The sequence below is a fragment of the Cricetulus griseus genome, chromosome 6 (genome assembly GCF_003668045.3).
Source record: "Cricetulus griseus strain 17A/GY chromosome 6, alternate assembly CriGri-PICRH-1.0, whole genome shotgun sequence".
In the NCBI taxonomy this organism is placed as follows: domain Eukaryota; kingdom Metazoa; phylum Chordata; class Mammalia; order Rodentia; family Cricetidae; genus Cricetulus; species Cricetulus griseus.
The window spans coordinates 21,699,547-21,721,647 of NC_048599.1; the positions used below are offsets into that span (position 1 = coordinate 21,699,547).

At 47.6% G+C, this 22,101-nt stretch overlaps 1 protein-coding gene across 1 annotated transcript in view; it reads right to left on the minus strand.

Annotated features, from left to right (window-relative positions):
- Ctnnbl1 (catenin beta like 1) overlaps positions 1–22,101 on the minus strand; it is a 154,984-nt gene that overhangs the window by 13,086 nt on the left and 119,797 nt on the right. Inside the window, exons 12-13 of the mRNA XM_027421258.2 lie at positions 9,554–9,651; positions 7,244–7,324 (exon numbers count right to left, since the gene is read on the minus strand). Coding sequence (XP_027277059.1) covers positions 7,244–7,324; positions 9,554–9,651 — 179 coding nt within the window. The remainder of the gene's footprint in view (positions 1–7,243; positions 7,325–9,553; positions 9,652–22,101) is intronic.

Below are 22,101 nucleotides of genomic sequence, written 5' to 3' on the forward strand. Positions count from 1 at the left end.
AGAAGCTGTGTCTTCTCAGCTTCGGGAAGCTGAGGTTGGGAAATAGTCTAGGAGTGAGTGTGTGAGTGTGTGTGTGTGTGTGTGTGTGTGTGTACATGCATAGCCAGTGGACGGCAGCTCCAAGGCTCCCAGGCCAGGGCCCTGCTTATAAGGAAGAGGCTGACTACACATGGCACGCTTGCATGGTCCAGGTTCCCACAAGCAGCCTCACTTATCCTACAACACAGGGTACTTTTCACTCTGTGTGTGGCAGAGCTGGTGCTTAACCTGGGTTACACCAGGCTCCTCAGTACCATGGTGCCTTCTTTTCCCTAAAATACAAAGACCTTAAGTATCCCATGCTCCTTTGACAATGGAGAACAAGCCAACCAGTATTGAGAAGCAGAGTTTTCGCTATTGCAGGTGTTATCAGAAAATGACCATTCTATTGGGGGAGAAAGTACAATCAAACCCAACTAGTGAAGACTCCATTGGTTTAGAGAAAGATATACCAGCATGCAGATCAGAAGCACTTGTGACAAGAGTTCTGACAAACAGCCTCCTTTTTTATGCCAAGGGCTACTGGTGCTCAGGGCCCCAGCACTACAAGCTCAGTGCTCTTACACTTTTGCTCTCATCAATGTACTGAGTGACCCCAGGCAGTGGGTTCAAGGGAGGCACTGTGATCTCTAGGTGGAGGCAAGTCTCTAATCTCCACCCTGAGGCTGCTGTGCAGGTGTGCTTAGCACTAAGGAGATGCTCCCGGCATCCCCAGGGATGGGTTTTCTAAGAATTGTGAGAGAATACTACATCTAATGACTGTCTACACATCCAAGCACGGAGGGCTACTGAAGGGCTAGCCAGCTTGCAGCAGGGCAGGGTGCAGAAGACCTAAGTGTTCTAGGCAGACAAGACAAAATGGGCAAATGTCTAGCAGGTGTTTGTTTTAGCCTTGGATGAGATCCTTCTGGCCCAGTCTCCTGAATGCTGGGATTTTGGTGTACACTACTATCATGCCTGGCTCGTGCAGATTTGAGAAAGCACAAGTTCAGGGAGGTACAAGTGGCTTCTTCATGCGGTGATGGATGAGGCATGTGGCAGGGCCTGGTATAGATTCACCTCCAAGAGAAGATGGCATCACAATAGTGACTCGTCTGTGTGTGTGTGTGTGTGTGTGTGTGTGTGTGTGTGTGTGTGTGTGTGTGTATTTGGGGGTGGTCTAAGTGAGCATCCACTTAGACATTCTCTGGGTAAGGGTGAGAGATAACCATAGGGAGCAGTGTAGAGCTAGGGAGATTAGTCAGGTGGGTGCTGTGTGAAAGCAAAAGGAAGTGATGATGGTCACCTGTGACGAAGCCCTTGGTAGTGAGAAGGGGGATGGTGGATGCCACTGCAGGGAGAGCTTACCTGATGAATGTGTGGCAAGAATAAGCGGATGGCTTCCAGGGTCTAATTTGTTACACTGGTGAATGGCCCTATAATGTCCCCACTCTAGGTAACTCTAGGTTTGACTTAACGGGTCAGAAGAGCCTATGGGTGACACCCAGGTATAACTGGCTGTGAGCCTGCAGAGGTGTGTGGGGGGCTAGTACAGCCTTGATTCTAGCAGACCCTACAACAGGCCTGGGAGTGGCAGGGAGGTGAGGTATCAGCCTCAGTGAGGGAGGATCCAGGCCAGAAAGCAAAACAATGCTCAAGGCCACTGTGTAAGACAAGCAGCAGATGTGTGGGTCCAGAACTCAGAGCTGCCAACTTCTCTTCTGATTGGAAATGAGTGGCTGAGGAGCAGGAGACACCAAAGGGGCCTATGCCTGAAACTGGGCATCCCACAAAGGGAAAGTAGGAGAGAGGAAAAGATACCACGAAGCCCTCCCCTTGCCCACTAGCTTCTACTGGCAACTTTACTGGCTGATAAGTCTGCGAGGCACTGGTTTACAGATGAGCTGAGAGGAACTCTCAGCAGGATGTGCTCTCGTTTTTAAAGCTTGCTTTCCAAGCTTCCAGCATAGCTAGTAGAATAGTGGCAGCCAGGCTCTCACTGTCTGCATCTTCACCTGGTGCTCAGGGTCATGCACCCCACACAATAACTCCACCCCACCCCATCCTGTTCACCCATATTTTCAAGTGAGGTCTGGGTGTTGAAGAAACAGTTGGCCTGCTTAAGATATCAAGTCCTGTGGATACTGTTTCATTACAGAGTCCATCTTTTTCTTTGCAGGATAAAGCCTGGAATGATTTAACTGTGGCAAAATTAGCATGCAATTTGTAAGTCATTATGGTGCAAAGTATGTGGTGAGAACACTTTATTGAATAAACCTGCTGAGTATAATTTTCCCAGGAACTAAGAAAGAAAAGACTCTCTCGAAGGCTCTCCTCCTCTTTCAGAAATCCCTGCCAGCACCTATCTAATTACGTCTTGCTCTGACGGCAGCTTCTGCACATCGAACCCACAGGGATCTTGGTCTTTTCTGGGCTTCAGCCTGTTTGGGGAGCCCAGTGAAATCTGCTGAGACAAGCGCCCTGGATATTTACTGATCACGAGGGCTGCTGCTTGCTGGGAGAGTTGGAATCATTACATGGCCTTTAAAAGTTCAGATCTTGTTAACCAGGAGCCCCTGGGGTATGTCCAACTTCACTCTGGATCTCAAGGACACTGGCTACAGCCTGAACACATTGGGCGCTCTCTTTTAGTTACATGCTGTTGTAGTAATATAATATGAACTGAAAAATGCATATAATGACTCAGTGCTAGAAGAGTCCAGTGCATGCTTCCAAGCACACGTGTATTTCCTTAGTGCATTAAGCCGTAGGGCTGGGGACGCTGCTCCACAGGAGACATTTGTCCATGTGCAAGGCCCTGGCTTCCATTTCTAGCACTGCAAAGCAACAAAATTATACGAATGCCACCATCAACCAACCCTACGGTACTGCTGCAGTTACACAGGAATCCATGTGTGTGTATCGTCAATGGAGGAGTGAATCCTTCAAAACCTTATTTATATATTTTTTGAGTCAGGGTTTCTCTGTGTTAATAGCCTTGGCTGTCCTGGAACTCACTCTGTAGACCAGGTTGGCCTTGAACTCAGAGATCTGCCTACCTCTGCCTCCCGAGAGCTGGGAATAAAAATGTAGGCTACCATGCTTGGCTGAATTTTTTTTTTTTTTAACTAAACATTAGAGGCAAAATATGAAAGTTATGGAACAATGTGACAGTAGGGAGATCCTTCCATCCTCAACACCCAAGAGCAGACACTGAACTCCCTCAAGGGACTCTTTCCTTAGGCTCAGTATCAGGGTGCAAATGTTCAGAACAGATCACAGGCACAGAGGAAACAAACGACAAGCACACCACCTACCAGCCATGAAAGGGGCTGAACACTCTGCGAGGAGGGCTCATACATAATGAGATCTGACCTTGCAGGAGGCACTAGCTGTAAGACCCAAGACAAGAGGACAAGGCTGGAGGTGGGGGAGGCAGAGAAGGGGACTAGTGTCAGACCAAACTATGGAAGCTAATAGGGGACCTCCAAAAGATAAGGAAACAAAAGGCTCTCTGCCTGCCTCCTAGGTGTGGGCATGGGCTATGGCTTTCCTATTTGGCATTACTTTTAATATACTGCTACCTACCCAATTTCTCCAAGAACAAAAATTGAAACACCTTAAAAACCATAGGCCACCAAGGGAGAAAAATAGGTGGGGGTGGAGGTGTGGGGGGTTGGCAGTGAAGTTATGTGATCAAAGCCAAGGAGCCAGGGGAAGGCCTGGCACTGAGCCTAGTTCCCTGGTCTTCGCTCTCCTTTCCCAGGGTCTGGCAGTAGACTGGAAACACCCCATCCCTACTTGGTGTGCATGTGAAAAAATTACAGAGTTGCAAAGGTGGTTCTAGCTGCCCCCTGGATCCCTAGCCCTCCCCAGCAGCACACCACTCTTGGGTCTTTAATTGGGACTTGGGCCTCTCGCCCTGGCCAGCACCTGGCCCAGAGCAGGAGTCTGATCAACATTTGCCAATGACTGGATTCTCTCCATTGAATCTTGGTCAAGTGCAGACCACACACAAGTGCACCGCACTCAGGGAGATGGAGGGTTCCAGGGAAAGGTGGCTTAGAGACACTGCAAAGCCAACATCTGATTCTGTCATCTAGAATGGGTATCTTTGTAGGCTTTACTAATCTGAGGGTCACTGTCATCCAGATGCCTTAGAAATAGTGTTCACATCAGCAATGCTTGCAGAGGTCCCACTTGGTGGTAGGTAGGACATCTGTAATGGGATTGTTTATGACTTAAGAGAGTACAACAGGAGGAAGGGGTGACAAGGAGGTTGTGTTGCTCTGTGACGTGACACCCATGAGGCGGCTTCATCTGCCAAGACAGAGCCCAAGTGCTGGCAGCAAACACCACTTACGAGTGGGCTCCGCCTGCCTTGGCTCTTGGAGCAGCACGAGGCTGCTGAGCACTAATGGCCTTGGAATGTTTGCCAGTGCCCAGCAAAACGGCCTTGGCACCAAGGAGACAGATGTTTGTCAGTGAATGGCAGGGCCTGAGTCTGTGGCACATAGCAGCCTGCTGGGGGTTGGGAGAGCGGCTGCGGCCGTCATTCTCCATCAGTGCGAATCAATTTCATACCCTCTTCAATGCAGATAATGGATAATCTTGGGAAGCATGCCAAGGGCCCTAACAACGACATGCAAGCTCCCAGTGTCCAGCTGTCTACTGGTCTTCCTTGGAGTGTCTATATCCCACCACACACAAAGCACCCGGTTGTGCCAGCACGCCATTCTGGGACAGCAGGCAGGAAGGGTGGGTGTTCAGGGAAAGGACTGCTGGCTTGCTGAGATGACACGGAAATCCAGTGGAAGATAGGCCACATGGTAGAGGCTTCTACTAAGTGAAGCCACGCTTACACTTGGTTTCCAGTCACCAAAAGGAACACCTACTCTCATTTACAGATTGAAGACAAAACCATAGATAGGGCAAGTTAGCTGCCTAGGAGCTCAGAGCCAGAAGTAGCAGAGCTGGTGTGAAATCCATGCCTCTCTGGTTCCCCACATGCATTTTTGTCATTTTCTACTAGGCTTGGCCTCTTCTCTCTTCTCCCCTCCCCAGAGGACAAATCCTTCCTGTTAGGTAGTTTTCGGTTTTGTTTTTTGTTTGTTTGAGACAGTGTTCCATGTAGCCCAGGCTAGCTTCAAACTCATTATGTAGCTGAGGAGAACCCTGAATTTGTCCCTCTGCATTCTCCATACAAGTGCTGGGATTAAATAAAAGTGTCATCATACCCAGTTTTTGTGGTGCTGGGGACTGACCCCAGGGTTTTGGGCATGTAAGCACTCCACCAACTGTGCTGCATCTCCAGGTCTTCTCCTCAGGCTTCTAATCCATCCCATTGTCAAAAACAGCAGTCACTAAAGGATGGCCCAGTGAACCTGAGTGAAACATTAAGCTAGAAGGGACCTAGGAGCCACATGGGGAACAGGCACAAGCCATGACTGGCAGCAACTTCAAAGCGTCAATCTGCCTCTCAGGCTTTCTTCTGCCACTTTAAATCTACTCCAGCAGGTTCTCTCTGGGGCTGCGGCAGGGCTGGAGTTCCAGCAGTGTCATGGCTGTTCCTACACAGAGCTAGAGAACCTTCATTTGTGCTGGCTGTCATTCCCACAGAGAAAGCCTCTCTTACTGTGGTGCTCTGTCAGACACTCAGCGTTCCTCCTGCACCGGATGGAACAGAGGAGCTGGGCGAGGGGCATGCCTAGGTGTCTAAGCCCAGCGCAGCACTTAGAGTTCCTGCCTTTTATCTTACAGCTGGATCTCTGTGTGAAAGAAGAAAGTCCCTATCAATCAATTCAATCAATCAGCAAACATCTGAGCACTTACTAGGCCTAGAGATCACAGGGAAATCTCAGAGTGAGAAACGATTACAATCCACTGGTCTGCCAGGCTGGAGGTTTGTTTTGTAGGAGAGTGGGAGTTCTGGGCAGGAAGTGGCAAAGGAACAGGTCTCAAGGTCCCATATCCTCCCCAGCTCCAGCCTAGCTGTGCAGAGTAGATGAACAGAGCTCTGCCTACTACTGGCTGGGAGCCGAAATATTTCTGCTAGAGAGGCTCCAAAGCCTCAGGTGTCCCTTCAAGGGGAGAACTGAGGGATTCAGAAAATCAAGATCACAAGGAAAATCAGGGCTCCTGCAGACTGCAAAAAGCAGGGAAGGGTCACACTGTACAGTGGCTGCACATTAGGAGTCTCCGTAGGTCATAACATAGGACAACAGGCAAATGTGAAACCTGCCTTGATTAAGATGCGTGCTGAGTAAGCCATAGGGCTGGAAACAGAATGCCACGGAGGCAGGGGAGAAGCATGAGGGCTGCCTCAGAGAAGAGTAGGTGTGGTCCCTCAAGAAGGAAACCCAGCCAGGCCCATGGCCCTTAGCAAGCTGCAAGAGTGGAAGATGGGGCCAGCCATGGAAGCCTAGGGCTTGGCCTGGTCACAAAGACGGGAGTCTTTATTCCCTGGGCCTTCTGAGTATGGGAAGCTGGATCTACTGGCTTCTCAGCTTCCTCCTCTCCTACCCTGGGATCCCTTTCCTTAGACTCCTACTCCCAACTTCCACAGGACAATGGCAGCCAGCAACTGACCAAGACAACTTGGTCACCATGGTACCAAATCCTGGCACTGTATTTGGGCACTCTTGAGAGTTGTGCTTGTCTTAGGGTGACCTGGGTTAGTCCTGTATCCCTCCTCCTAAAAGCTCACTACTTGTTGAAGGTAGTTACACCAGGACTGTTAATTTCACTGGATTTAGAGGCTCTGTGGCTAAGCATACCTGGGTATGACTATGAGGGTGTTTTCAGAAGGAAGACCTACCCAGCATCATCCCACAGGCTGGGATACCAGATGGAATAAAGAGAAGAAACAAACTCAGCACCAACATTCACCTCTTGCTGCTTTGTGGCCACAGATGCAATGTGACTGGCTGCCTCATGCTTCTGTTGCCATGCCTACAGACTGACAGACTGTGCAACCTCAAACTGGGAGCCAAAATCAAGCCCTCTTCCCTTAATTAGTCAGGCATTTGATCAAAACAACAATAACAGTAACTAATACATATGCACACCACAGTGGCCTCCGGCTCTGCCCTTATGGCATGTTAGGTGGCCCATGGTTATAGGTGCACCTTTGCTCTATCTGTCCCATGTAGAGAGATGAGGCACACAAGGGACCATATGGAGTGTGGCAGGAATTTGCAAGAAGTGGGCAGGGATGGATACATACGTGTTTCTCCCCTTCAATCTTCTTGTCGGCCACCTGCATTGCACCCAGATATTTAAAATGCAGCTCCATTAGTCTGTCAACCTGAAAGAGAGTCACAGGCAGGAGTGAGGAGGGAAGAATGCTCTCCCCACTTCACTGCCACTGCTGGCAAAGGGAGACCCACTTCTACTTCTGACATGGGGGATGAACATCAGGGACTCATCCAGAGCAGAAGGGGTGCTGGTGAAAATAGCACACACCCAGCATGCACCAGCTTGAACACATGCCCCTTGCACAAAGGAAGAGTGCCGGCCCCTCTAGGACTCCCGAGAATTCAAGGTGCTAACAACAAATAAATAAATAAATAAACATCTGAGCCCCTTCTTGCAAAGAGAAGGCACTTGGAGTTACATACTTGATATTCACTTAGAACTTAGATTTCTTTTTTCCAACTGAAACCTTTCATGTTCAGATTCTGCCCCAGAGCTGATCTTAAAAAAAAAAAAAAGCCTGAGTAAAATCTTTTTAGTTGCTTTTGAGTCAGAAGAGAGTGCCAGAAAAACTCCTTCAGTAACTTGAAAAAAAGACTTTGACTTCTGTTCAGAAATAACTTGAGTCGGTTTTCAGCCTAGCAAAGCCATCTTGGAACATGGCCTGGGGACACCAAATGGGTTTGGAAAGGTTTGCTTTCCCCAAGACCTTCAAAGGACAGACATAGTGCCGCCTTGATGCCGGCCAGATTTCTGACCTACCCGCCAGGCTGGCACCACCACGGCTCCTGGCAAGCAGTATCTTTCTGCACTGGAGCCGATATCATGTTGCTCTAACATAGCTGCAGAAAGTCCACCAGATCGCACCCAAGCCCCAACCCCTGGCAGTGTGGTGTCTCTAAGCTTGGTGACTTTATGCATTTCCCTCCATGTTTCTATGTCCACAATTTCTTTAAACCATGAAAAAGTCTATCAGGTATCGGGGAAGTGATGTCACTCCTACTACAAAGGTGTGGGAATGGGAGCACAGATGCAGCAGCAGGGCTGCTGAGATGCTCTCTGCTGTGCTACATGGCTACTGGGCAGCACAAACAGCTAAAGGGGCTCAAAGAGGCAGAGCAAGACCCCTCTGAAGGCTGTGCCCCAGCCATACCTCCACAAGCAGGAATGTAATTTTCATGTGTTAAAAGGGGACTCTGAGCCTTCCTTCTACTCCTCTGGCACTGCCTATTACACACGGTGTGGACAGATGCACAGACTTCTGTACTCAGCTCTGGTAGTATCAGTGGCAGGATCTTGGGTAATTCCTGTGGTGTCTCTAAGCTTCAGTTTCTACTGAAAGTGGTGTGATAAGGACACTAGGATAAACTGCAGTTTCTGCACAGCACAGTAAAGGCATCTCCTTGTTCCCCACCCCACAGCAGTCACTCAACAAATGGTAGCTACTGTTATTGCTCAATTCTTTGGTTTGGGTATGAGATGTCAACTTAAACGCTGTCCAACCTCATTTAGCGTAGTAATCACCACCAGCCTCCTTATCAATCCTTTCCTTTGTCACCGCCACCTAGGAAGAGCTCATCTAATCCTTCCTACCCCACCCAGTCAGTAAGTCTACCAGAGGAACACTAATGTCTCCAATCTAAAGCTGGGGGAAAGTGAGGCTCAGAGCGGCACACATCTTTTCTTTTGTGCACGCATGTGTGCATGTGGACATCTGAGTTTGATGCAGGGGTCTTCCTTGCTTGCTCTCCACTTTGCTTACGGGAGCAAAGCCTCTTGTTGAACCAAAGCTCACAGACCCCAGCTAGCCTTGTTATGAGTCAGCCAGCTTGCCCTGGGGATCCCTAGTTTTTGCCTTCTGAGAAAGTGGCTGCCACACCTGCCCAGCTTTTACATGGGTTCTGGGTATCTAAACTCAGGTCTCTGTGCTTGCATGCCAAGTGCTGTTATCCCCCAAATCATGTCTGCAGCCCACATATCTTGAAAGTAGCAAAATAGCTTTAACTACAGACCTCTGACTCCAAAGTGTGTTCTCAATCACCTAGCTGTCCTGTGCACCCCACCACACCCTAACCTAAACCCTCTTATAATTCCCTCCATGGGGTCTGAAACTCCCACGTGTCCATGGCTGCCAACCCAGGAGCTAATGGCATTCCAAGGGGAAAGTACACCTGAACACAAGAATGGAAATTCATAAGAACCTTCAAGACCCAAAGCAATGGACCCAGATACTGGAGAAGATACTTTAGGGTAGAGGCACTGGCACCAGCACCCCTCAAGTAAGGAGCTGTCTCCCCAGCACTGTGGTCCTGGCCCTGTCTTCCCGGTCTCAGTCACCTACCTTCTCGCTGTCATTCTCGGTAAATTTATTCAGAAGGCGAGTCCGCTGCTGCCCTCTCAGGTTGCGCAGGAGGGAAGCCAGGATCGAACAGACATGCTCTGGGGTGGGAAGGAAAGAAGAGACATGCTGAGATCACAGCAGTAATTATTACCTCTTCAGGCCAGGCTAGTCTGTCAGAGGAGGAGAAAGGAGGCGTCACTGACTGAGACTATTGATTAATAAGACAAGAACCTCAGTGGTGTCATCAGAAAACTAAGCTGATGTGGGCACGCAGCACAGATACACAGTCAGAAGGGATGACATCCTCAAGGACATAGTGAGCAAGGAGACCAAAGGGAGGTGAGAATTTCTATCTTGCATGGAATTAATTGACTGGTATTGTCCACAACAGAGCCTCAAACTAATCCCCCACTTACAGAACGCCCCGTGAACAGAACACGAATACCAGCAGGGCCTGAGTGAATGATGAATGAGAAATGTTCTGTCACTTTTCAATTGCCCTGTAACTTTCCTTGCAACTGCCCTGGAATGAAATACAAAGTGTGATGAAGAACTAACCCCCAACCCCACACACAAACAAACACGCACACACCCCAGATTTAAAAATCCTTCAATAATGACCTTGGATAGAAGGTGCTGGGGAGATGTTAAGAGTGCTCACTGCTCTTTCAGAAGACCAGGCTTCAGTTCCTAGCTACATTGGGTGGCTAACAATAGCCTATAACTCTAGCTCCATGGAAATCCAGCCCCTTCTGTGGCCTCACCAGGCACCCACACATATTTAGCATATATTCATGTAGACATGCACATATACACACTAAGAATAGCGCGGTTAGAGAGATGGCTCAGTGGTTAAGGACACTAGGTGCTCTTCCAGAGGACCTGGGTTCAATTCTCAGCACCAACATAGTAGCTCACAAATGTCTGTAACTACAGTTTCTGTCAATCTGACAGCCTCTTCTGGCTTCTGTAGGCACCAGGTACATACCTGATACACAGATGGAGGCAAAACACCCAAATAAATAAGATAATAAAATAATTTTAAAAAATGGAAAAAAAATGCTCAGCATAGATGATGGTTATTTGACAATTGAAGAGCACCTTCACATGTAGGTGCTACCCAGAGATCTGAGTTCTGTGATTGTGAACTTCAAAGAGCCACAGGGAAGCATCCCACATCTGACGGTGACATCCTGTGCCTGGGTGTGTCCTCCTTTACTCATTCCTTCTCATGTCCCCAACCTAAAGCCAGACTCCTTTGTTCTCAGATATCTGCAGAGCTGTGTTCATCCTGTCTTATGTCTCATGTCTTTGGAAACCATTTACATGTTGAGACTCACAAACTTGAACCTGTACCCAGACCTGTCCTTTGACCGTCCACTGCTTCTCCCACACACTCCTTGCAGGTCTGTTCAGCTTAACCAGCTGACAGCAAGATCCTACCCTCCCTCTCCAGCCCTCTCCATTCGATTCAGGGTGACCAGGTTCTTCAGCCCCACAGAAGATCCTTCGAGAAGACACTGTGCAAGTCCTCCCTTCAGATGTGACATCACCACTGTCCCTCACTCTAGTGTGAAGCACCTTCATCCGTGCCCACAACATGCCACAGCCTGCGAGCAGGTGTCTTTGCTTCCATCCTTGCCCCTGGGCATAGTCTTCACAGAGCACAAGGATGTTTCTTTAGCAATGACTCCTGACCTTCGCCTGGCTCCAGGTTCTGATGCGGGTGCTCCTGCCTCAAGGCTGCTGCCGCCACCAAGAATGCTCCTATTGGTCACCTGGGCTTACTCTTTAGAGTCAGGGGACCTCAGCCTTCTCCGGGAGACTCCCTTGTCTTTGTCCATGCTCTTTGAAAATGCAAAGCTGCAACACAGGCAGTTCTGGAGTCTCATTAAGCCTTCCTTCTCTCCATCAAGTGAGGGTGTTTTCTCTTTTGTTTTCCATCTCCCTTCAACTAGAATACACGTTGCCTGAAGGTAAGAACTCCAATCTGTTTTGGTCATAGGTACCCCCATCTCCACCTGGTATACACAATAGGTATATTTGGGAAACCCTGGTGAATGAATGGGAAGGAAGCAGGCAGTCAGTATGAACAGCCAGAGCTGGTGATGGGCCCCAAACAAACGATTACTGAGTTCTGGATGTCTTTTTAATGCCTTCATACCTCTGGGTAAAGCACCCAGCCCAGGTTCAGAGGAAGCAGCCTTGCATGCTGAACAGAAAGGTTACAGACAACGAGCCAAGAAGGCTCTGCTCTGGAGAGCGCAGCAGCACAAGCAGGGATAGCTTTGAAGGCACAGTCAAGGAAAGCAAGGCCTCAGGTGAGCCAAGAAGAAAAGACCAGAAGGTGGAGCACGGGACACCCACAATTCTGCTAGTCAAGGCTGAATGAGCAGGTTGGGGCTCTGCTCCCTTCAGCTGGTGAACAGGTGTGAGAAGAGCCATAAGGAATGCAGTGCATCTCACATACTCAGCTTTGAAACTCTGAAATTTCTTAGCACAGCAGCTGGGAACAACCTCCGTGTATACATATAAGGCACCTGACAATCGCACGAGAGAGGACAACCAGTTCTTATACCGTGTCTGAGACAACCCTCTCTCTGCCTGGATGGAAAAACATAGGCCCAGAGCAAAGTGGCACATCCCCACAGCTAGCTGGTGCAAGTTCACCACTTGGCTCTGCAGTACAAGAAGTGAGTGCTCAGGGCTCCAAACAATATAGTACAACATAGTACCCTAACGAAGGAGCTCCTTAAGGCTAGAAAGAACAAATCAACCATTACAGTGCTGTGCAATGACAGGTTCAGTAACTTGGTAGGTATGGGACACTTGGGAGCAGAGGACATCTGCCTAATGCTTCCCACTGGAAGAAACAAAATTGGAAATCCTAAATCCTGGTAACCATGTAAAGAGGAAAGCATTCTAAGCCAGGAAACCAGATATATAAAGGCCACTGGATGGAGCATTATGCCCATGTCGGGGAAGGGAAGACCATATGTGGGAAAAGAGATCTACCACAACGGCTCGTGACTTTAGAGTGGGCTGCAGAGACAAGATCACATCAAGGTTTAATCCCATCTCAGCAGCTACATTCTTCCTCTAGCCCAACCCTAGGAACATGTCTCTTTCCTGATGAATTTTTTTTCCCTTATCAATGTTCTCTCTGTTTTGGCTATTAGCAAGCTGACAGATGGATTCATGGTATCCAAAGGAAGCAGCTTCCTTATTGCTTTATTGCTGGTCCCAACAGAAAGCATTGGATGCATGTGGCAAAAATGAGACTATACAAGGCATAAATGTACTTAACATTTATGAGTATCTATACTAACATTTTTCCTTTCTCATTCTCCTCCCATTATTCTGCCCTCCCAAGGGAAAAAAAAAAAACCAAATACAAAGTACCTTGTGTCCATTCTCAAGAGAAAATTTATTTTGTATACATATATATTCCCAAATATAACTATGCTTATCAGCACAGACTTCCTTTTTTTAAATGGCTATCTAAAATGCCACGGAATTTAACTAGTGAGCCACTCCTGGGTATTTTTGGTAGTTTCCAGTTTGAGATTTTTTTTAATCTTGTGATTAAGGGCAATGATATTCACTATTCTGGCATACTTTTCCAGAATATTTTTCCCTTATAGTATATTCTTAATAATGGGATATATGACTCATGAAAATCACATATAAAATGTTAAATGTCATTTGGGTGGGAGAGATGGTTCAATAGGTAGAAAGTGTTCAGTTGGAACCTCCAGTTTGCCCCTGCATGATCCAGAAAGCCCTGTTCCTGTCTCTCACGCCAAACCCCGTCCTCTCAGAGAATCTCCAACAAAGACCCCAACAAGTCCAGTTCTGCATTCCTGGTGACTATTGCAACTCCCTCCCCTGTTGCTGCCAGCACCCCAAGTTCCCACCTAAGCATTCCAAATTTTGATTTCTAAGGGATCCTTGTAAGATAAGGAAACTACCTTCCTTGTGTATGTTCCGCATATTTTCCTTAGCTTGCCATCTGTCTTCTAGAAGTTCTTACTCAAAGTCAGATTTAGCACCAGCCTACTGTTTTGCTTTAAAGCTGCTTCAGATGCCGATTTGAGGCCTAGATGCACAGCTCAGGTGGAAGAATGCTTATGTATGTAACATGCATAAGGCCATGGGTTTGGCTCCCAGTACCCTCCTCCCCAATCCTATTTGAAAGTAGCTGTAGTACTTTGTCACCATTTATGGTACATGAACGACAACACAGTATTTTGCTTACATACCTTATAGCCAAGCTATGAGAATGGTACCATATTTATCTTAGTCTTATTAATCTGTACTTGAAGGCTCAGAGAGGTTAACTTTTAATCCCATGCTTGAAAAAGTAGAAGCCATGTAATCTGACTCCCAACTGCAAGCTTTCCCTAGCTGCTATGTTTCCCATAAACAAAAACCAATCGTCTGGCTGTTAAAGAAGGAAGTGTGTGTGTGTGTGTGTGGGGGGGGGGCACCAAAACCAAATCACCCTAAAAACAGGCCCCACAGCAGCTCACTGTGCCTATGACACAGGCACGATGCAACCGTGTACTTACAAAATCCCACTTTTAATGAGGCTAGCATGAAGCAAAAGGCCATATGGAGGAAGACATGAATAACAACTTGCCTTCTCTGCTTTACTGAATTAGCCTTTGCAGAAGCATTTTCTTTCAGAGTCTAAATAAAGAAGAGACTTTGGGTTTTATACAGTTCCAGTTCCACAGATAGTGAACCAGAACGTCACCCTGCAGTCATTGCCTTTTGAACCCTGCTGATTCTGGTGGATGAGAACATTCCAAGGGATTCTTTATGCACCTTACCAAGAGGGCAGGGGTTACTGGTGACTAGGGAGGGCATCCGGAGCAGTACATTTCAAGGAGGGTACGTGGTCTCTGAAAGGATCATTTTTGGCACCAAATCCTCTTAGCATGCATGCCCACAGCTCACTCAGTCTAGGCAGGAGAAACCTTGACCATCGGCACAGTACACTAAGCAAGCTGTCATCTGCCTGATTGATAGGGCTTTAAGCCAGGCAAACCCGAAGCTCCATGCTCCTTCCTTCTACCTCTGTAAGCTCTGCCCTGTCATATGTCACAGGGGAATGCTCCAGCCACCCCAAGTTTTAGTACACAGGTTTCATTAGCTACTAATAAATGTAGCTTCCCTAAGAACAGATTTCAGCCCAAGGTGGTGTCAATTTTTCATACACCAAGGAGATGGGGAGAGCTGCTGGCACAGAGAGCAGAGGAGATAACAGGTTTATCGGCTGGCCAGCACCGCTCAGCTGCTCTGTCATTTCGACAGGATAAAATGGAGGTGAAGGATGGCTATGGAGCTGTCATTGTGGACGTGCAGATGTGGAAGCTCCACTGCAGAGGGAAAAACACACAGAAGACCTGCCATATCCCCCCGCCACACAGACAGACAGACAGACAGACAGACAGACAGACAGACAGACAGACACCCCACATACACACACATACACATACAGACACAGACAGACAGACAGACAGACACCCCACATACACACACACAGACATACACACACAGACACACACACACACCCCACATACACACACGCACACACATACACACACACAGAGACAGACACACACAGACAGACAGACACACATACACAACACAGACACACACACAACACAAACACACACACAACACAAACACACACACACACACACTACACACACACACATACACAGACACACACAACACAAACACACACACACACAACACAGACACACACACACACACACAGACACACACACACACACACACAGACACACACACACACACCACATACACACCACACCATACCGCATCTATACATCCCACATCCTACACCCGTTAGATAAATCTACAGTTTTCAATTCACTAGTGAGAGAGGTGGGCATCTATCTTGGCATCTTGGTAGAATGTCAAAGCCAGCAATGACACTGTGCCCGTGTAACTCCCTGCCTGCTGGGCACAGTGCTCTGCAGTCAGACAACTGGCTGCCTCCTACACTAATTACTGAAATTGCCTGGAGGGTGGCTCTGGTCCACCCCTCCCCCAGCTTTACTCTCCTCAGGGCTTCTCCAGGGTGATTAGCAATGAACTAGATGATATCTATGCAGAGGGCTGAAAGTTTGATTTTCCAGGGCAGTTAAGAGTTCTATGATTTTTTTTTTAGAGCTGGAAGGAGCAACAGATCTCTAGCCCACCTCCTTTGGGGCTCTGCATATAGAAACCATGGCCTAGGGAGCGTATGACTTGCCTCAGGTAAAAGCAATTTGGAAAGGGGCACAGGAATCTAAAATGTACATCCCTCCCTCCCCCCAAAACCAGTACACTGCAGAATCTGAGGAATACTTTTGTGTGGACATTCTGAGTATCCCCATCTCTTGGCGATGGCCCCTTAGCCAAGGATCCCAGCTTCTTACTTCAACCAGGTCTTTCTAGAACAGCACAGATGGCAGGAGTCATTCCAAGTAAGTTTCTAGTGTACACCACTTTGCAAAGCATTGAATGGATCAGTGTTTCTTAAAAATAAGTGGTCCAAACCCCAGCATGCCTTTGGCTAGCAGCACCTCACTCTGGGAGAGGAGCATTACCTATAGGTAGGCCTGCTCATAAGGAAGGGTTATCTATCAGATCCCCTGCAGAGAAAGACACAGCCAGAGAACTCACTCCGGGGGTCTGCTCCAGATGAAGACAAGTGAATCCATCAGTTTTATGTGTTGCTTGAGGATCATCAAGACTTGGGTTCAAATCCTGTCCTAGGCATTCTCTAAGCTATTACACCTCAGACAGGTGCTTCATCTGCCTCCCTTTTCTTGTTTGTAAAATGAGGTTGACCCACCCACTTATTAAATCAGCTGCCTCAAGGGAAATGTGTGCACAGTACCCACTCATCAGATGGCAATCTGAGATGTGCCACACCACAAACTGTAGTGAGATGTCCACCCCGCCCTTTGGGCGTGTTCACAGGTGCGGACAAGGCTGGGGTCGGGGGCACAGGTGGCTCTCTCTTGCTTCTGGTCGGGTGGCAGAGAGCAACCTGTGTGGATTCTTGCAGCAGTCATCTGTTTCCTGTGTAAGTGCCTTCTCCCCAAATAAAATTATATTAACCTATATTGAGCCTAGTCCAGTGAATTTCCAGGAGTCTATAACAAACAGCATAGAGGAATTCTCTAACCCATGTACCTGCTGAGAGCTCAGCTCTCTCCTTGAACACTGCTCTGGTCCCACAGTGTGTTTGCCTGTCTGGGTCCTGGTAAGAAAATATCTTTCTAACTCTAAAAATGGAACAAAGCCAACTTCACTCTTGTCCTTTAATCCTACAACAAATTAAAATGAAGTGCTGGGTGTGACTGTCTATAAAGCCAAATAATACACAAATGTGGAGACCCACAGACATCCCTGAGGCAGGCAGTAGCTGTTGGCAGGGGCTGAAGGACACAGCACATCTAAGCAAGACAGGCTTACCTTTCAATAAAAATGAACATATTTAGCCATAATAGCCATTTATTAAAAAGAGAATATACAATTTGCAGAATTATAAAAACAGCTTAGCCAGGCAGTGGCAGTGGTGCAATATCTTTAATTCCAGCACTGGGGAGGCAGGGGCAGGCGGATTTCTGAGTTACAGGCCAGCCTATAGAGTTAGTTCTAGGACAGGCTCCAAAGCTACTCAAAGAAACCCTGTCTTGGAAAAAACAAAACAAAACCAAAAAACCATTTTGTTCTTGAGTTGTACAACTTTAGATCAATGTTATGGTACAAAACATTCTGACACCTTCTATGTGCCAGGCACCATAGCAGCAGCAGACCATGGAGATGAAGGAGTTGGCTCTGTGGCAGCTTGCTGTCCTATGAACAAAGCTGGGGAATAACATCAGAGAATGCCACTAAGTGGCATGCAGGGGACATGGGGAACATGAGGAGGAGTCCTTCGTTCAGCTGGGGCAGGAATGAGAGGTGAGAAAAGCAGAAGGTCAGAATCAGGACTGAAGGAGAAGATGTTTTCCGATGCCTGGGACAGAGCAGGGTTGGACCACTTGAGCTCTTTTGAAGTAATGTTGGTAGATGTGCAGAAGCCAGTAGTCTGACTTGTATGGGCACATCTAGTTTCTGAAGCACAGAGCTGGGTACGCCCCTGAAGTCAGTGATGCATGGGTAACAAGTCTCCCACAATGGGGGGGGGGAGATAAGCGGAGTGGTGAGGTACACAACAGCTCCTAATTCAATGTCCTCATACTCCTTTGTCCCCAGATCCAGGTCAGTGCTGCTATAATCTTTGCTAAGTTTCAGTGTGAATGGCAGGGCAGGCCTATACTCACCAGAAAGGAAGAGAAGGCTCTGGCAACAGAGCTGGCCACAAGAGGAGGACCCTGGGCTAAATCAGGCACAGGAACTCCACCATGTGCAAGGTAGTGTCTGGGGACAGAGGTGACACACACTGACCTGTTCTCCAGATGTCTCTGAATGACATGACAGACTACAGAAATGATGGGAACTGATGGGCACTGGGAATACTGGTAACAGTGTGACACCCATATTCAGAATTTATATGTACCAAAACATCAAGCTCTACCCAAGATGCAATGTGTCTTTGATAAAGGAAGCCACTGAGAGACAAAAAGTAGGTGCAATCACATTCAAAGTGAGAGTGGGCAGAAAACAGAGCAATGGAGCCAATACTGCCAATGGCTACACAGAAGCCAAAGACCGACATAGGAAGGGACAGGGTGGACAAAGACAGACGAGATCAGTAAAGGGAGAAAGGTGAGCCTGAGAAGGCAGGCACAGGGCAGAAATCAATAGCAAACAAAGTTACCTGCATCGTGTGTGTGTGTGTGTGTGTGTGTGTGTGTGTGTGTGTGTGTGTGTGTGTGTCTGCATGCATGTGCTGCAGTGCATGTGGAGGTCACAGGAGTTGGCTCTCTCCTTCCACCATGTGGATCCCAGGGGTCAAATTCAGGTTGGCAGCAACCTGGTTGCCTTTACCTGCTGAGCCATCATCCATCTAGCCAGGCTTGGCTGGCCACTCTGCAGCCTCAGAGCCTCCACCTGCCTTCCAACAGCCCAAATGGTTGGCTAAAGACAGACATACAAGGGTCAGCCAGGGTTCTAACAGAATGGAGTGGCTCCTGTACATCACATATCAGGCCCATGTCCTGGTCAGACAGAGAGAGGCAACTTTAAAATTCAAGGCCGCGCTGCAGCACTGCCTTTGTTTCCACTCAACACCCAGGGCCGTCAGAGCCTTTGTTTTAAGGAAACCAAACACTGTGTTGCTTTCATACTCTAAAGTTACAGCCGTCCGGTTGTAATACCGAACTCACTGCCCACCTCCCTCCAGCTACTCAGATGTACAGACATCCTGGTTTCTGGTAAGATTCTAGATGCAAAAAGGATGTTCAAAATGCCCTAATTAGATCGATCCCAGCCTCAGCAGTAGTGTGCTAGAATACAGATTAATCTGCTACGTGGCCGGCATTGGCAGCTGAGGCAGCAGGAGGTCCTGTCAAATCTAGCCACGGTATCACACTCTTCTGCCTTTAACATTATTTTTGTTCTCTTCTTATATTTCATGATAATGGACATCTGCCTAGTCAGGGATGTGGCAAGCCATACAGAGTCACACATGTGGGCTGATCCTCCTGCTGAATATTGATGCCAGTCAGATCACTCTTCAAAAGACAGATGGGTCTGTGCGAGCATCTATATATAGCCTCTAACACACACATAAAATACATATATTCCTATTCTTTGCAAATGTTTCCTGAATATTCAATACATGGCAGGCATATGTGTGTCATTAAAATAGTAACACACGCAAACCTACCATGCATCTGTGTGCACACTGCATGTCTCATGTCATTTCTCTCTCGCAACATTATTCTACAGGTCACAGCTAGGAGTGACTTAGTCAGTTCTACAGTAAGCAAACTCGATCCTCTCCTCTAAGCATTAAAAGAACACCCAACCCCACTAGGGAGGCAAATAAAAACCACAGGCTACTTCCATTTGATGAAGCTTCCGAAGTGAATTGTCAGGGAGAATGTGTGGGAGTGCTCTCACACTCCACTGTCCCATCAGAGCCCTTGGCATGCTAATCCAAAGGTCCTCCTGGACAGAGAGCAAGTTCCTCAAAAGTTGGGTCAGTCCCTAATCCTGCATCTTTAACTTATGCTGAATCAACATCATAACAAGACTCACGGTAAGAGCCTGCTGTACAGGTGCATGCTCGTACACACACACACACACACACACACACACACACACACACACACACACACACGCAAGCACACACAAGTAAACACACACACAAGTACACACAGACACACAAGTACACACACACAAGTACACACACACACAAGTACACACATCTACACATACACAAGTACACACACACAAGTACACACACACACAAGTACACACATCTACACATACACAAGTACACACACACAAGTACACACACACAAGTACACACACACACACGTACACACATGTACACACACACAAGTACATACACACACACACACACACAAGCACACACAAGTAAACACACACACAAGTACACACAGACACACAAGTACACACACACACAAGTACACACACACACACACTGAATAGCTGAATCCCTGAGAAGGGAATAAGAAGAGGAGCAGACTCTCAGAGGGTCAGGAAAAACAAAATCCTGCATCTTCATAGCAATGTACCACAGTGGCAAAGGGGTAATGACATACATAAGAGGCTGGGGCACGGCGACATGAAGGGCAGCTCACTCACTGGGGGTGATGAGCATGGTAGGGAGGCTGGAGCAAATCGTTACGTATAGGAGACGAAATAACCCTGCTGTCCCTTTGAGTAGAATCTGGAATGTGTCCCATGGGACATAGGGCAGACAGCAGGTAAAGGCAGCACTCGGGAAAGGGGGCAGGCAGGGATGACATCCAGGAGACACCAGGTTAGATGGGCATCTTACAGGAACACAGGCAACAAACACCTCACTGCATTCAGATGTCCCTAAGCAATACCTGAAATTTGCCAATGGCCTTCCAGAAAGAGTCTCAGGCCCTGCCTTCTTTCTTGGGGGGGGGGGAGGGATGGAGCTAGGAGAATAGACTTCTAGTCCACACCTTGAAGAAAAAAATCTCTCCAGGTATTTTTCTGTCCTATGGCATAGGGACTTTATCCTTGACTATGAGATGAGAATGACATAGCTTGAGATTCTAGTTATCAAAAAAATGCAAACTAATGAATGACCCAGCAAGAGATCATGAAACATATGACCACAGAGACTTGGACACAAATGTTCTTGGAAGCTCTATTTCCCATGGTCCAATTCTGAAATAGCTTATTAACAGGAATAATGGAAAAGCTTATCCATGTAAGAGAATTCCACTTGGTAACAACCCTCCCCCGATGCACACCTCAACTATGAATAAATCTCACAATGGGCATGAAGAGTGAACACCTTATCCAGACAAGAAGGCCAGCACTGAGCCCCAACTGAGGATCTAGGTAACCTGGTTACAGTAGGGGGGGAAAAAAGGAACAGTGGTTACCTCTGTGGGTGGGGACAAGGGGTCTGCTAGGGAAAGGGAATTTTCTGGGATACTAGAATGTTTAATATATTAACAGTGTACTTGCCCAAACTCATCACATGAACCTCTCAGGATCTGTGCATCCCAAATGTAACTAAGCAATAACAACGTGACGTTAATGATAAACATGCTAAAGTGTAACGTATGTTGTTGTCTGCAACTTACTTTCTGTATCAAAAATAAAGCAGATGGAAAAAGCACAGCAGAAGAGGTAAAGAAAACAGCAGCGTGCTAACAGAGCCCCTGGTGGCAGGTACGGCAGGAGTCGCTGCACCCTTCTTTTCACCTTTCCTATGTTTGAAATTTTTCTTAAGAAAATGCTGGGAAGGAGGCAAGAAAAGTGAGAGCAGTGTGAACCTGGGATATAAATGAAGAGGCTTCCAAAGGTGATTTTCCAAAAGGGAGTTTTCATATGTGTCATTTGAAACTGTGAATGTCTTTCCCACTGAAGCCCATTCTACTTGAAACAAATAAATGAACTGACCAGTCTCACTTCTGGGTTGTGATGAGACTCCACAAACATGGAGCACCCACTGGGTGCAGAGCAGGGACAGGTGCTGCCTGGGTTGACTTCCCCGTCACTGCTGTTGCCCCGGGATTCCCTTCAATAGCTCAGCAGCACATGGGTTAGGGAAGTATTTAATGCTATCTTGATAAAACTATAACCTGGAAGGGAGGGAAATGCTTCTGTGTGCGCTGTACTGCCTGGCTTCTTATAGGCCCAAGGCTCCCTAGGAGAAGGGCTCCTGGAGCAGGATGGCCCAGACTTAAGGAGGGATGGAGGAGCTGCATGCAAGCCCTGCCACGCGTACACCATAACGGGCTGCAAGTGGGCTACAACTGGGAACTCTTCACCTGCAGTTTTCTCTGGCTCCTGCAGTGTGATCTGTCAGGGGCATGAACACCATCGTCTCAGCAGCAGCA